Raw genomic sequence first — 14479 nt, 5'->3', positions numbered from 1 at the left:
CTTCTATGAGATCATCCCTCAGCCTCTGATGCTCCACGGATAATAGCCCGAGCCTAATCAGCTTCTCCTTCTACCTCAAACTCTCCAACCCTCTCATCATCCTTGGAGATCTTCTCTGAGCCCTTTCAAGTTTAACAATATCTTTCCTATAACAGGGAGACCAGAACTGAATGCAGTATTCTAAAAGAGTCCAAACAAATGTTCTTCACAGCCACAACATGGCATCCCAACTCCTAAACTCAATGCACTGACCAATAAAAGCAAGCATACCAAATACCTTCTTCATCACCCTGTCTATCTGCGACTCACTTTCAAGGAACAATGAATCTGCAACCCAAGATCTCTTTGATCAACAACACCCCCCAGGACCCAACCATTAAATGTCTCAGTCCTGCTGTGATTTGCCTTACTAAAATGCAACACCTCACATTTATCTGAATTAAACTCTGTCTGCCATTCCTTGGACCATTGGCCCATGTAATTAAGACCCCATTGTACTTTGAAATAACCTTCATCACTGTTTACTACATCACCAATTTTGGTATCTTCTGCAAACTTACAGCAAATCACACCAACTACGTTCTCATCCAAATCATTTATGTAAATGACAAAATGCAGTGGACCCTTGCGGCACGCCACTGGTCAGAGGCCTACAGTCTGAAAAGCAATCCTCCACCACCTCCATCTGTCTTCTACCTTCAAGGCAACTTTGTATCTAAATAGCTAGCTCTCCCTGGAATCCATGTGATCTAACATTGCTAATGAATGTAACAAATTTACAAAATTAGGAGATATTGTTGATAACGAAGAAGGTTATGAAAAATTACAGAGGTACCTTAACCATGTGGGGAAGTGGGCTAAGGACTGGCAAATGCAATTCAACGCAAATAAGTGTGACGTGTCACACTTTGGAAAGTCAAACCAAGGTAGGACTCATATTGTAAATGGTAAGGTCCCGAGGAGTGTTGTGGAACAAAGTGACCTCGGAGTATAAGCACATCGTTCATTGAAAACGACATTACAAGTGGACAGGTTGGTGAAGAAGGTGTTTAACATGCTGGCCTTAATTAATTGAGGCATTGAGTATCGGAGTTGGGACGTTATGTTATAGTTCTAGAAGTCCTTACTTATAGGAGACCTCACTTGTAATATTATATACAGTTTCGGCCACCCTGTTATAAGAAAGATATGGATAAACTGGAACTTGTACAAAGATGTATGAGGATGTTGCCAGGACTAGTAGGCCTGAGTTAGAGGGAGAGGTTGACTAGGATCGGACTTTAATCTTTGGAACATAGGAGAATGAGGGGTGACCTTACTGAGGTGTAGATAATCATGAGGGGCATTGATAAGATGAATGCATACAATCATTTTTTCCCAGGGATGGGAAATTCAAAACTAGAGTGCATTGGTTTAAGGTGAGAGGGCAAAGATTGAAGAAGGACCTGAGGGGCAACTCCTTCTTACAGAGAGTGGTGTGTACGTGGAATAGGCTGCCAGAGAAAGTCATTGAGGCAGGTAGAATAACAACATTTGAAAAAAAAACATTTGGATAGGTACATGAGTGGAAGGATTGAGAACGATATGGGCCAAATGCAGGCAATTGGAACTAGCTGATTTTGTACCATGGTCAAAATATGGTTGACTCTTAACTGCCCTCAGGGCAATTAGGGATAAGCAATAAATGCTAGCCAAGCCAGAGACACCAAATTCCCATAAGTGAATATAAAAAAGGGTCTGCATGGCAGGGCAGGCTCAAGGGGCTGAATGGCCAATTCCTCTTCCTGTTACAGACTTACGGTCATAAACGTAAAGTTGTGTGAGCAGCTCACAAATTGTTATTTGGGAGAAATACAGGGGATTTGTGGAAATGAAAGTTGAAAGTTGAAGAGAATGAATAAATTAGCTTATTCCATTTGTACTGAGCTTCAAAAGACCAGCAACACTGACATAGAAACAACAGAGCAACTTTGGCAAGAAAAGAAACCTTTCTGAGTTTTACACAAGTTGAGAGATCCTCAACTGAGGTATTGAGTGAAAAAAAATCTGAACAAGGAATAAGTGAATGAAACCACAGCACACCGTGGTTTCAACATGAAAAATAAATGAGCAGTTGGCTCCTGCAAAAGGGGAAAAAGGAAAAGGAAGGGAGAACAGATCGTGAAGTGTCTCATCCCAGTCAGGTTTGAAGCAGTTCTGTCGCTATCCTCAGCATTCAGAGTTAGGAGAGCAAGACTCCCAAACTCCTTCTCTGGACTTGGCAAAAACTTACCAGAAAGACCTGTGTTTACATCCTGCAGTGCTTCAATCAAAGAGCTCGCTAAATCTCTTCCCATGTGATTCAATTTTCTATTGTGCTGGGACCCCAAAGTGAAACGTTTAGAGTCAAATTTTTCCAGACTCTTCATCGAGCGTCACTTTAACTGCTTGTCATTTGGGTGAAACCCTACAGGGATGTGACATTTATCAATGTTTACTCCATCAGAAAGGAGGAGAGGAGGTTCAAGGGGAATATCAAGAGGGATGGAATGACAAAGAAACTAGAGGGCATAAAATAGTTGGTTCTGTGAGTGACAGAAACAGAAAATAATTTAAATATGATGTTTACAGCAGTTTTGAAGCAGAGTTTGCAATCCTGAAGGGGATATACAATCATAGGAATCATTGTTCTTTCAGTGTCACTGGATCAAAATCCTGGAATTCCCTTCCTGATGACATTGTGGATCAACCTACCCCACATAGACAGCAGTGGTTCAAGAGGGCAACTGACCACCATCTTCAAGTTGCAACTAGGGTTGGCAATAAATACTGGCTCAGCCAGATGTGTCCAAGACATGTGAAAGATTTAAAAATTATTATCCAGACAGCAGCATGAAAACAGCCTGCCTGACCCATTATCTCTGCACGAACCAAACAAACCAACCTAATCTGATTTTCCAGCTCTTGGTCTAAACACTTTTGTTAAATAGGGTGAAAGTTTCTGCCTCGATGAGTTTTGCAGGTACTGAGTCCCCACTGGTTCCGAACATGTCCATTCACAGGTTGTTAACTCCTGTGACAGTTAGGGATGTAGGAGCACAGCACTTTGAATCAGTATTGGACCATTTGATTCTGTGTCTGCTTTTGGATAAATGTAAGATATTAAGGTTTTGAAGTAGATCTGTAGCTCGGGTTGTGGATGTGGAAGTGAGGCAATCCACCACAACGGACCCCAGTGTTTAAAAACCAGGCGGGAAATCACACCGATGTTTCATTAGAGGCTGCACTGAGGGTGTTACCCAGCTCGGTAATGAAACATCTGCGGAACAACAAACCAGCTCGGCGAGCCAATCGACCTCAGCATCCACAACCCAAGCTACAGATTACTCCAAAACTGGAAAAAGCCCACAGGCACAACACGTTCAAACTGGCAAGGAAATGGGAAAACTATGCCAATCAAGAGAGCGCAGCCCACAAACAATTCTACTTCCTACATGGATGCCTCAGGAATCAGGTATGGCCATGCGGTGTGAAGTACAAACCACCCATCAACAACACACAAGCCTGGAAAACAGCAGAACAAAACAGCCACAAGATGGTAAGGATAATGATAAATGATGCACTCAACCGGCTCCACAAATGCAACAGAGAAATTACGCGCCAAAACACGTTATTCCAGGAAGCTACCAATCAGACTGGGCAACTGACATGGAACAAGCCATTAGCATCAGCTGATGGACCACAAGAGCCAAGAAAAGACACACCCTGCAAGAAAAGCTAACCACACTTACCCACAAAAACATCAACAACTGAACTGACACATGGATAAGGAACCTCTCCAAGAGGAAACTGACAGACGCGGAAAAAAACGTTCTTACTGGGGACTGAACTACAACTACAGGAATGCCAACAAAATGGAATGGCTAATTACACTGGAAGCCACACTCGAGACCAACAATATCAACAAAGGAACACATCAAACCATAAGACAGACAGTAGTCTGCATGTAAACACTATTGAAAAGGGCAACTACACACAGTAGCAACAAAGAGCTGCACCAAGAGGAGGAGGAATACTTCTTCCAAGTGTTCAAGGATAATGGATACCCAAAGAACGGGATCAGGAGATGCCGACAGCAACTGCATCAGAAAGATTCTACATGCACCGACACACTCATCACACGACCCTACATCAGGAACACATCAGAACTCAGCACAAGACTCCTACGACCTCTGGATATCAGAGTGGCACACAAGCCCACACCAACCCTACAACAAGTGCTCACCTGAACTAGTGGCCCGTTCCCCGCCATGGACAGAACCAACGTGATCTACAAGATCCCCTGCTGAGACTGAGAGAAACACTACATCGGACAAACAAGAAGGAAACTAACTGAGTCAGTGGGAAAATATGTAGCAGATTCTACATAAATGTGGAGAGATGTGAGATTATCTATTCTGGGAGATTAATGGGAAGGCAGATGATTCAGATATCCTCTTACATTAGTCTCTGTAGGGAACATTGCAGATGCAGCAGGCAGTGCAGGAGGCAGATGGTTACTGTTATACATAAGCCTTCATTTGAGAAGCAGCGATGCCTGGCTGCAATTGTACAGGGCGTTAGTGTGACCACACTTGCGCAGTTTTGGTCCCTAATATGAGGAGGGATGTTCTTGTTGTCGACTTAGTTGTGCAGCAAAAATTTACCAGGCTGATTCCCGGGATATCAGCAGTAACGTATGAGAGGTTGAATCAGTTAGGATTATATTTATTCAGAAGAATGAGGGGGATCTCATAGAAATTTTCAAAATTTTAATGGTACAAGAGAAGGTAGGTGCAAGAAGGTTGTTCTTGATGGTATAGGATTTCAGAACCAGGGGTCATGATGTCTGGATTTGAGGTAAACCATTTCAAATTGAGCTGAGGAGAAATTTCTTCACCCAGAGGGTGGTAAGCTGTGGAATTTATGTCACATAAACTGGTTGAGGCCAAAGCATTTTATGATTTCAAGAAGGAGTTGGATATCAAACTTAGGGCTAAAGGGATCAAAGGATATGGGGAGAAAGAGGAACTGGCTACTGAGATGGATGATCAGCCATGACCATAATGAATATCAGAGCAGGTCTGAAGGGCTGAATGGTCCATACATGCTCTTAATTTCATTCTTTCAGTGTTCTTAAGCCCATAGTCCCTTGACGATTAAAACTCTACGGAACGCAATCTTCAATAATCTCAACCACCGAGCCTCCACTAGCTCTGGTGTAAAGAATACCACAATTCAACTTCCCTCAGAGAAATCATTTCTCGACACCTTTGCCTTTTGTAAAACGGCGTTTCGATGTTTCTGTCTCCCAGGCAAGATGAAACATCCTCTGATTATCCACTTTCTGCTGTTACCCTCAAAGTGGGAATTTAATGGAGAATCTCCTACATTGCACTCCCATACCCAATCCCTCTCAGCATGGTATGCTGGCCAATTGGGTTATAAGAAATAAAGATGATTTTGATAACCAGAACATTTGCATAAAGTGGTTTAGTTACTGCAATTTCCCAGGAGTTTTATTTCTGTTTCACAATGTCTTCTTGCTAAAGAATTGCTCAGTCATCAATTTTGCTGTAAATTACTGACAAGCCCATAATTTCAAAAGAGATCGCGGAAATGTGGTTAATGAAAAGCAAACTTCTAAACTCCAAGAGCAGATACAATGAGGAAATGTTTCAACAGCTTGAAGTTGTTTAAAAAAAAAACAGAGAACAGTACCACACAGGGAAACAGGTCCTTTGGCCGATGATATTATGCTGAACATGATGCCAATTTAAACTAATCCCTGCTGCCTGCCCTTGTTCCATTTCCCTTCATTCCTTGCGTACTCATGCGCTTATCTAAAAGTCCCTTAAATGTCCCTAATTTCTCTGCCTCTACCACAACCCTGGCGGAGTGATCCAAACTCCTGCCACTCTCTGTAAAACACTTGGCCCTCACATACTCTTTGAATGTATCCCCCTTACCTTCAATGCAAATTCCCTCGTACTATGCATTTTAACTCTGGGAATAAGATTCTTAACAATAATGCATCTCATAATTTTATTGACTCCTATTAAGTCTCCACTCAGCCTCTGCCACTCCAAAAATAAAAATAATCTATTTCAATAGGCTCTTCACTAGCCAATGAAAAACCAAAACATTCAGAAGTCTTGGACAATTTTAAGCCATTGGGGTTCAGGAGGGCAGTTAATATAAACTTAAATGTGCTCATGGAGTGGGTTCAATAAATCTAAAACTTCTCATTTGTATTGTCATCTGTCAGAATGGCATAGTGGCTCATTGGTTAGCACTGTTGCCTCATAGTGTTAGGGGCCCAGATCTGATTCCTGCATGGAGTTTGCATGTTCTCCTCGTGTCCGTATGTGTCTCCTTCAGGTGCTCTTATTTCCTCCCACTGTCACACTATTGCAGGTTAGGTGGATTGTCCATGCCAAAAATAACCTGCAGAGCCTGGGGTGTGCAGGTTAGGTGAGTTAACCATGTTAAAAAACCCATTTGGGGATTGGGTGGGGTGCTGTTCAGAGGGTTGGTGTAAAGTCAATGGGCTGCATGTCTCTTTCTTCACAGTCATCTTAGAACCCCTAAAATGCTGGAAGAGGCCATTTGGCCCATTGAATCTGAATCAACTCTATGAAAAGCATCCAGAACCCCCTTCCCCCCTCCCCAAAATCCATGTAACCCTGCATTCGGAATGACTGCTCCACCTAACCTGCACATCCCTGGGCAGTACAGGGGAATTAAACATGGCCGACCCACCTAACCTGCATATCTTTGGACTGTGGATGAAAGCAGAACACCCAGAAGAAACTCACGCAAACATAGGGAGAAATTGCTAACTCCACACAGACAATAGCCCGAGGTGGAATCGAGCCTGACACAGTGAAGCAGCAGTGTTAACCACTGAGCCACTTTGTCGCCCATAAGGATTCTCTTTATAGATATGTCACTGATCCTCCTGTTCAGAGGTGTTACGGCAATTCTCTGCAGCAAGTGGGACTTAAACTGAGATATCCTAGCTCAGAGGTAGGAACACTACAACTACAACACAAGTGATTAACATCAGGCTCAGGCTTAATCAGTAGATGCACATTGTTCACTCTTTGGCTGAAATAGAGTCAGAGGGCAGGGCTGCTTTAGCCAGAATACACACAGCTACTTTAATCTCCATTGTAATAAAATGTGAGGCTGGATGAACACAGCAGGCCAAGCAGCATCTCAGGAGCACAAAAGCTGGTGTTTCGGGCCTAGACCCCTCATCGGAGAGGGGGATGGGGTGAGGGTTCTGGAATAAATAGGGAGAGAGGGCAACGCGGACCGAGGGTGGAGAGAAAAGAAGATAGGTGGAGAGGAGAGTATAGGTGGGGAGGTGGGGAGGGGATAGGTCAGTCCAGGGAAGATGGACAGGTCAAGGAGGTGGGATGAGGTTAGTAGGTAGGAGATGGAGGTGTGGCTTGGGTTGGGAGGAAGGGATGGGTGAGAGGAAGAATAGGTTAGGGAGGCAGAGAGAGGTTGGACTGGTTTTGGGATGCAGTGGGTGGAGGGGAAGAGCTGAGCTGGGTGTGTGGTGCAGTGGGGGGAGGGGACGAACTGGGCTGGTTTTGGGATGCGGTGGGGGAAGGGGAGATTTTGAAGCTGGTGAAGTCCACATTGATACCATTGGGCTGCAGGGTTCCCAAGCGGAATATGAGTTGCTGTTCCTGCAACCTTCAGGTGGCATCATTGTGGCACTGCAGGAGGCCCATGATGGACATGTCATCTAAAGAATAGGAGGGGGAGTGGAAATGGTTTGCGACTGGGAGGTGCAGTTGCTTATTGCGAACCGAGCGGAGGTGTTCTGCAAAGCGGTCCCCAAGCCTCTGCTTGGTTTCCCCAATGTAGAGGGAGCCACACCGGGTACAATGGATGCAGTATACCACATTGGCAGATGTGCAGGTGAACCTCTGCTTAATATGGAAAGTCATCTTGGGGCCTAGGATAGAGGTGAGGGAGGAGGTGTTGGGGCAAGTGTAGCATTTCCTGCGGTTGCAGGGGAAGGTGCCGGGTGTGGTGGGGTTGGAGGGCAGTGTGGAGCGAACAAGGGAGTCATGGAGAGAGTGGTCTCTCCGGAAAGCAGACAAGGGTGGGGATGGAAAAATGTCTTGGGTGGTGGGGTCGGATTGAAGATGGCAGAAGTGTCGGAGGATGATGCGTCCCAAAACCAGCCCAGTTCATCGCCTCCGCCCACTGCACCACACAACCAGCCCAGCTCTTCCCCTCCACCCACTGCATCCCAAAGCCAGTCCAACCTCTCTCTACCTCCCTAACCTGTTCTTCCTCTCACCGATCCCTTCCTCCCACCCCAAGCCGCACCTCCATCTCCTACCTACTAACCTCATCCCACCTCCTTGACCTGTCTGTCTGTCTTCCCTGGACTGACCTATCCCCTCCCTACCTCCCCACCTCTACTCTCCTCTCCACCTATCTTCTTTTCTCTCCATCTTCGGTCCGCCTTGCCCCCTCTCCCCGTTTATTCCAGAACCCTCACCCCATCCCGCTCTCTGATGAAGGGTCTAGGCCTGAAACGTCAGCTTTTGTGCTCCTGAGATGCTGCTGGGCCTGCTGTGTTCATCCAGCCTCACATTTTATTATCTTGGATTCTCCAGCATCTGCAGTTCACATTATCATTAATCTCCATTGCGTTGATTCACACTATCTTATTTTTCTTTTCCATTATGCATTCCTACATTCTTGTTCCTAATGGAAATGCCACATGTAAACTTATCACCAAAGTCACTGGGTGGAAGGAGGCCACTTCGTTCTTCGTGTCAAATCCACACAGCAAATATTTGGCAACACTAATCCCATTTTCTTGCTTTTGACCCATTGCCAAAGCAAAGGAATACTTAAGTGTTAGAGATAAAATGAACTTCAGATGCTGGAGAATCCGTGATAACAAAGTGTAGAGCTGGATGAACACAGCAGGCCAAGCAGCATCAGAGAAGCAGAAAACTTGAAGTTTCAGGGCTGGGCCCTTCATCGGAAATGGGGGAGGAGGAGAGGGTACTGAAATAAATACAGAGAGGTGGGGAGGAGGGTCAAAGATGGGTACAGGAGAAGATAGGTGGAGAGGAGACAGATAAGTTAAAGAGGTGGAGGTGGAGCCAGCAGAGGTGAGAGTAGGTGGGGAGGTAGAGAGGGGATAGGTCAGTCCAGGGAGGATGGACAGGTCAAGGGGGCAGGATGAATGTAGTCGGTAGGAAATGGTGGTGCGCCTTGAGGTGGGAGGAGGGGATAGGTGAGAGGAAAAACAGGTTAGGGAGGTGGGGATGATTTGGGTGGGTTTTGGGATGCAGTCGGGGAAGGGGAGATTTTGAAGCTTGTGAAATCCACGTTGATACCATTTGGCTGCAGGGTTCCCAAGCGGAATATGAGTTGCTGTTCCTGCAACCTTTGGGTGGCATCGTTGTGGCACTGCAGGAGGCCCAGGACGGACATGTCGTCTAAGGAATGGGAGGGGGAATTGAAATGTTTCGCGACTGGGAGGTGCATTGCGAATCGAGCGGAGGTGTTCTGCAAAGCGGTCCCCAAGCCTCCGCTTGGATTCCCCAATGTAGAGGAGGCCACAACAGGTCCAGCGGATGCAGTATACCGCATTGGCAGATGTGCAGGTGAACATCTCCTTGATGTGGAAAGGCTTCTTGGGGCCTGGGATGGGGATGAGGGAGGAGGTGTGAAGTGTTGCTTCAATCTGGAGGCAGAAACTCTGGGTATTTAAAAGTCCACTTATGATTCTAAGGCATACAAGGGCGCAAGCCAAGTGCTGCAAAGTGAGGTCAGAATGGTCAAATGGTTGTTTTTGACCAGCAAGGACATGATGGACCATAGGGTCTTTTTCTGTGTTGTAGATCTCCACAACGCTCTACATGTTACAAGAGCTTCTGGTTGAATCACATTTTCACTCAGTGACTTCCAGACTCCCACCACCTGCTGAGTGAAAACATTCTCCTCAATTCTTCTCTTAGCCTTGCACCACTCACCTTAAATTTATGCCTCCTCTACTTTCACTGCAACAGCGACCCCACCCCCAACCCCGCAACTTACTGAGTCCTCTACTGGTGGAAAATATGCCTTCCTATCCACACCATCAAGTCTGTCATTCTTTTACACATCTCCGTCTTGTCCCATGTCAACCTTCGCTGCTTGAAGGGAAGCAACCCAGCCTATCTGAAATAAAAACAAAGAACTGCAAGTGCTGGAAATCTGAAACAAAAGCAGAAATGCTGCAGGTCTGGCAGCATCTGTTGAGAGAGAAACAGTACAGTGACCCTTTGTCAGAACCGAAGGTAGGCAGGGAAGGGTGGCATTTATGAAGATGACTGGGTTTGGGGAGTGTAGGGAGAAGTGAATACAGGACATAGAGATGGTGTCCAGAAAGAGAGATGAAAAGGGTAGGCATTCTCTTTGTTTGCCTATCTTTCTATTTCACTCTCTCTCTCTCTCTCTCTCTCTTTCTTTTTCTCTGGGCATTATCTTCATGTTCTCTATTCTACCCCACGAATCCCCCAACAGAAGGGTCTCCAGACTCAAAATATTCAATCTGCTTCTCTCTCCACAGATGCTACCAGACCTTATCTCCAGCAATTTCTGCTTTTGTCTTCAGAACATTACCCGAGTCTCTGGATTGTCAGTCTCGCAATAATGTCATAAAGAGGCTCTATATCTACAGAAGTTGGACAGACCATTTGGCTCAATCGCTAATATCCATGTCAATGCTGTTTTCAAGCATCCTCCTGTCTTTCCTTAACTCAGACAATTATTGTAATCCTTTAATCCCTTCTCCCTTTCAAAAGATTCCAGTTACCCTTTATATTGCAACAAGAGGTGTTATCGTGAGACTGTTAATCACAAGGCTCAGTCATTGAACTGAGGACCTGGGCTCGATTTCCACCACAACAAATGGTGGAATTCAAATTCAATTCTCATGATAACCATGCATCCATTGTTGGAAAAACCCATCTGCTGCCCTTTAGGGAAGGCAACTGTCTTCTTACCTAGGCTGCATGTGATTCCAGATTCACCACACTGTGGTTGGTTCCAAACTGTCCCCGGGCAATCAGTGCTGTCCCAGTCAATCATGTCCTCACCCCGTGACTGAATAAAAAGAAGATCACCTCAAACAATCCCTGTGGTAGTAAGGGCCACATGTACACCGCACTCTGGGTAATCTTTTGTGATTATCTTACATCGGTGGCTCCTAGTGTTGTTCTGGAAAATTAGAAATGGAGACACATTTTCTCCCTATTTTTCTAACTAACCTGTTCAAAGATGTTATAACACATTTCTGGACCAGGTGGGACTTGAAGCTGGGTCTCCTGGTCCAGGGTGAGGGACATTACCCCTGTGCCACAAATTACATTAATGATTTTGATTGGGTCACATCTGTTTTCAAAAATAACAAAACCCATGCTGTTAACTTTCTCTTGAGTGATACACTGTACACCCACATTTCTACGAATAACCTTGTTAATCTTTTCTGAACTCTCTTCGGCATCTCTACATCATTTTTATAACACACCAGACAATACGGCACGCAGTAATGCAGGAGCGGTCTGACCAATGTTATTCAAACTTCAAATTGCCTTCTTGTTCCTGATATCTGGCAGAATGAAATGCCCCTGTTAGAATTGCCTTTTATGACTTTATCTGTATGGCCACCATGAGTGGCCTGTGACTTCATTTCTCCCCACCTCATTTTGATTGCTCTTTATGAAGCAATTTGCAGCCTCTTCATTATTCTTGTAAAAATGCAATATTTCATGCATACTTCAGGTCATGGCCAGTTTAGGTGAACTCATACAACATGCTAAATACATTCAACTAGTTCAGCAGGCATGACCAACTTTTAATAGATCAACAAGGACTCTTCAGACAGCTTGATCATACTTGTACACATGCTCAGTCCCTCTATCTCAGATTCAAGGCTGAGATAGATAGATTTTTAATCATTTGAAGCGGACCAAGAGTGCTGAGGAAATGACAGGAAAGTATAATTAGAGTCAGAGATGTGCAGTACAGGAATAGACTTTTCAGCCCAACTCATCTATTCTGACCAGATATCCTAAATGAATCTAGTTCCATTTGCCAGCATTTGGCCCACATCACACTAAACCCTTCCCATTCATCTATCCATCCAGATGCCATTTAAATGTTGGTAACTGTACCAGCCTTCACCACTTCCTTCGGCAGCTTATTTCATACATGCAACACCTTCTGTGTGAAAAAGTTGCCCCTCAGGTTCTTTCTACTCTCACATTAAACCTTCCGTCATCTAGGTTTGGCCTCTCATACCCTGGGGAAAAGGCCTTGGCTATTCACCCTATCCACCCACCTCATGATTTTATAAACTTCTATAAGACCACCCCATGTAGCTCAAACCCTCCAACCCTGGCAACATTCTTGTAAATCTTTTCAGAACACTTTCAAGTGTAACAATGGCTTTCCTACTGCAGGGAGATCAGAATTGAAATCAGTATTCCCAAAGAGGCCTGGCCAATGTCCAATACAGATGCAACATGATCTCCCAACTCCTATACTCGATGCACTGACCATTAAAAGCAAGCTTGCCAAATGCTTTCTTCACCACACTGCTTACCTGCAACTCCACTTTCAAGGAACTATGAACCTGCACCCCAAGATCTCACTGTTTGGGAGCACTCCCCAGGATCTTACCATTGGGTATATAAGTCCTGCCCTGATTGTCTTTCCAATATGTAACATCACACACATATCTAGATTAATTTCCATCTGCCACTACTCAGCATATCAGTATCTGATTGAAGTCCCATTGTACTCTGAGGTAACCTTCTTAGCTGTCCACTACAACAACAATTTTGGTGAAATCTGCAAACTTACTAACCATACGCCCTTTCATGAGATCAGATTCGTAATTGGTCAGCCATGGTCTCATTGAACGGTGGACTTGCCAGGCTGAATGATTTCTTCCGCTTCTACGATGTTTCCTGCTATACTCTCGTAACATGTTTCAAACCAGCACTAAACACATATTGGCTGGTAAATATATGTTGACTGCATCCTTCCTTTCCTCAAGCATAAAGTGACATTTGCAGATTTCAATTTCAATAACATAATCTTCAATTCTACAAACTTTCAAATGTGATGTGAACATCATCATCACCATATCCTCCTCTGTCTTGTTAATATCCTAACACAGAAATCACCAGCTCCTGCATATTTATTTATCTCTAATCGAATGATTACTTCTTTTAAAAAACTAACAATTCCATTTCTTTGTGTTTGGATGGACTGCAAAGTTTTTAATGAGCAGACTTGCTCTTGCCTCTTTACACATTATTGCCTCCATCTATCCTTGTTGGACCCATGGGGGTTCTTTTCATAATTAAAAAGAAGTCTTTATATTGTACACAAACTTTTTATTTTGTATTCATATTTTCTCTGAGTCCGTAAGACCATAAGATATCGGAGCCGAATTAATCCATTCAGCTCATCAAATCTTTTCTGCCATTTGATCATGATTGATATGTTTTTTGACCCTATTCTCCCTTCTTTACCAATGGACTCCATAGATTTACCACCCTCTGGGTGAATAAAATCCTCCTCATTTCTTCCCTTTGTTGCTTTTTCTTCTTTTGTTCACACTATCTGTTCTTTTCTAAGTTTTTCTCCAGGTAACTACTGCCTTGATCTCACTGATGTTGCCTGTATTCTGTTATCTCATGACAGCAACTATTCATCAAAATTCTGCATAAAAACAGCTGGATGTTTTCTCAACCTTAAAGAATATTGCAATTCAGATTATATCTCTCCAAATGTAGTCATCTTCCACACGTTAATGACTGACCTTTGGAGCTCAGTGTCAAATCTGGCACTATATTTGATCACTGAACCACAGGAAAACCTAGTAAAGTTCTCAATTCTGGAACAAACATAAATTTGACTATGAAATACCTCAACTCACGCACTTCTGTCTGACACATGAATCAAACTCAAAAATGCAATGAAAACAAAAGAACAGTTTTGGACATTTACTTACCCACTGCAAGGCAGAGGATCGAAGTCAAGGTTGAGAATGCCTGGCCAAACATTTCAAGCGAACCTATTTCTCAAATTCTGAGTGCCTTGCAGTTTCACACACAGAGGGCTGTGACACAGATATTGCAGAGGTGGCTGCATTTCACTCTACTTCTCTACCCAATTGTTACAGTTTGAATACAAGACACTAAAAGAGGAAGGCACGAGTAATTGGGACTGTCCTTGGAAAGCAATTCACCAATCAATGTCCCGCAACTAAATGCATTTGTACAGAGCATACCCTAATGCTTTTTCATTTGAATGCAGTGACTCACGCTCATGTCAAAACCCATTGGCTCTGTGTTAGCTTTACTTCGGGTTGTCACAGATCACATAAAGTAGGATCCAGCTGATAACTGATTTGCAA

General features: G+C 44.1%; 1 protein-coding gene across 1 annotated transcript in view; it reads right to left on the bottom strand.

The window, feature by feature from the left end:
* LOC125454593 (uncharacterized) overlaps window positions 1-14218 on the bottom strand; it is a 75144-nt gene extending 60926 nt beyond the window's left edge. Inside the window, exon 1 of the mRNA XM_059648782.1 lies at window positions 14075-14218. Coding sequence (XP_059504765.1) covers window positions 14075-14126 — 52 coding nt within the window. The 5' untranslated portion in view covers window positions 14127-14218. The remainder of the gene's footprint in view (window positions 1-14074) is intronic.
* Between the last annotated feature and the right edge of the window lie 261 nt (window positions 14219-14479).

The sequence above is a fragment of the Stegostoma tigrinum genome, chromosome 9 (genome assembly GCF_030684315.1).
Source record: "Stegostoma tigrinum isolate sSteTig4 chromosome 9, sSteTig4.hap1, whole genome shotgun sequence".
NCBI classification, from domain to species: Eukaryota; Metazoa; Chordata; class Chondrichthyes; order Orectolobiformes; family Stegostomatidae; genus Stegostoma; species Stegostoma tigrinum.
Note: the sequence above shows the minus strand (reverse complement) of the source record. Positions and strands in the feature narration are given on the sequence as shown.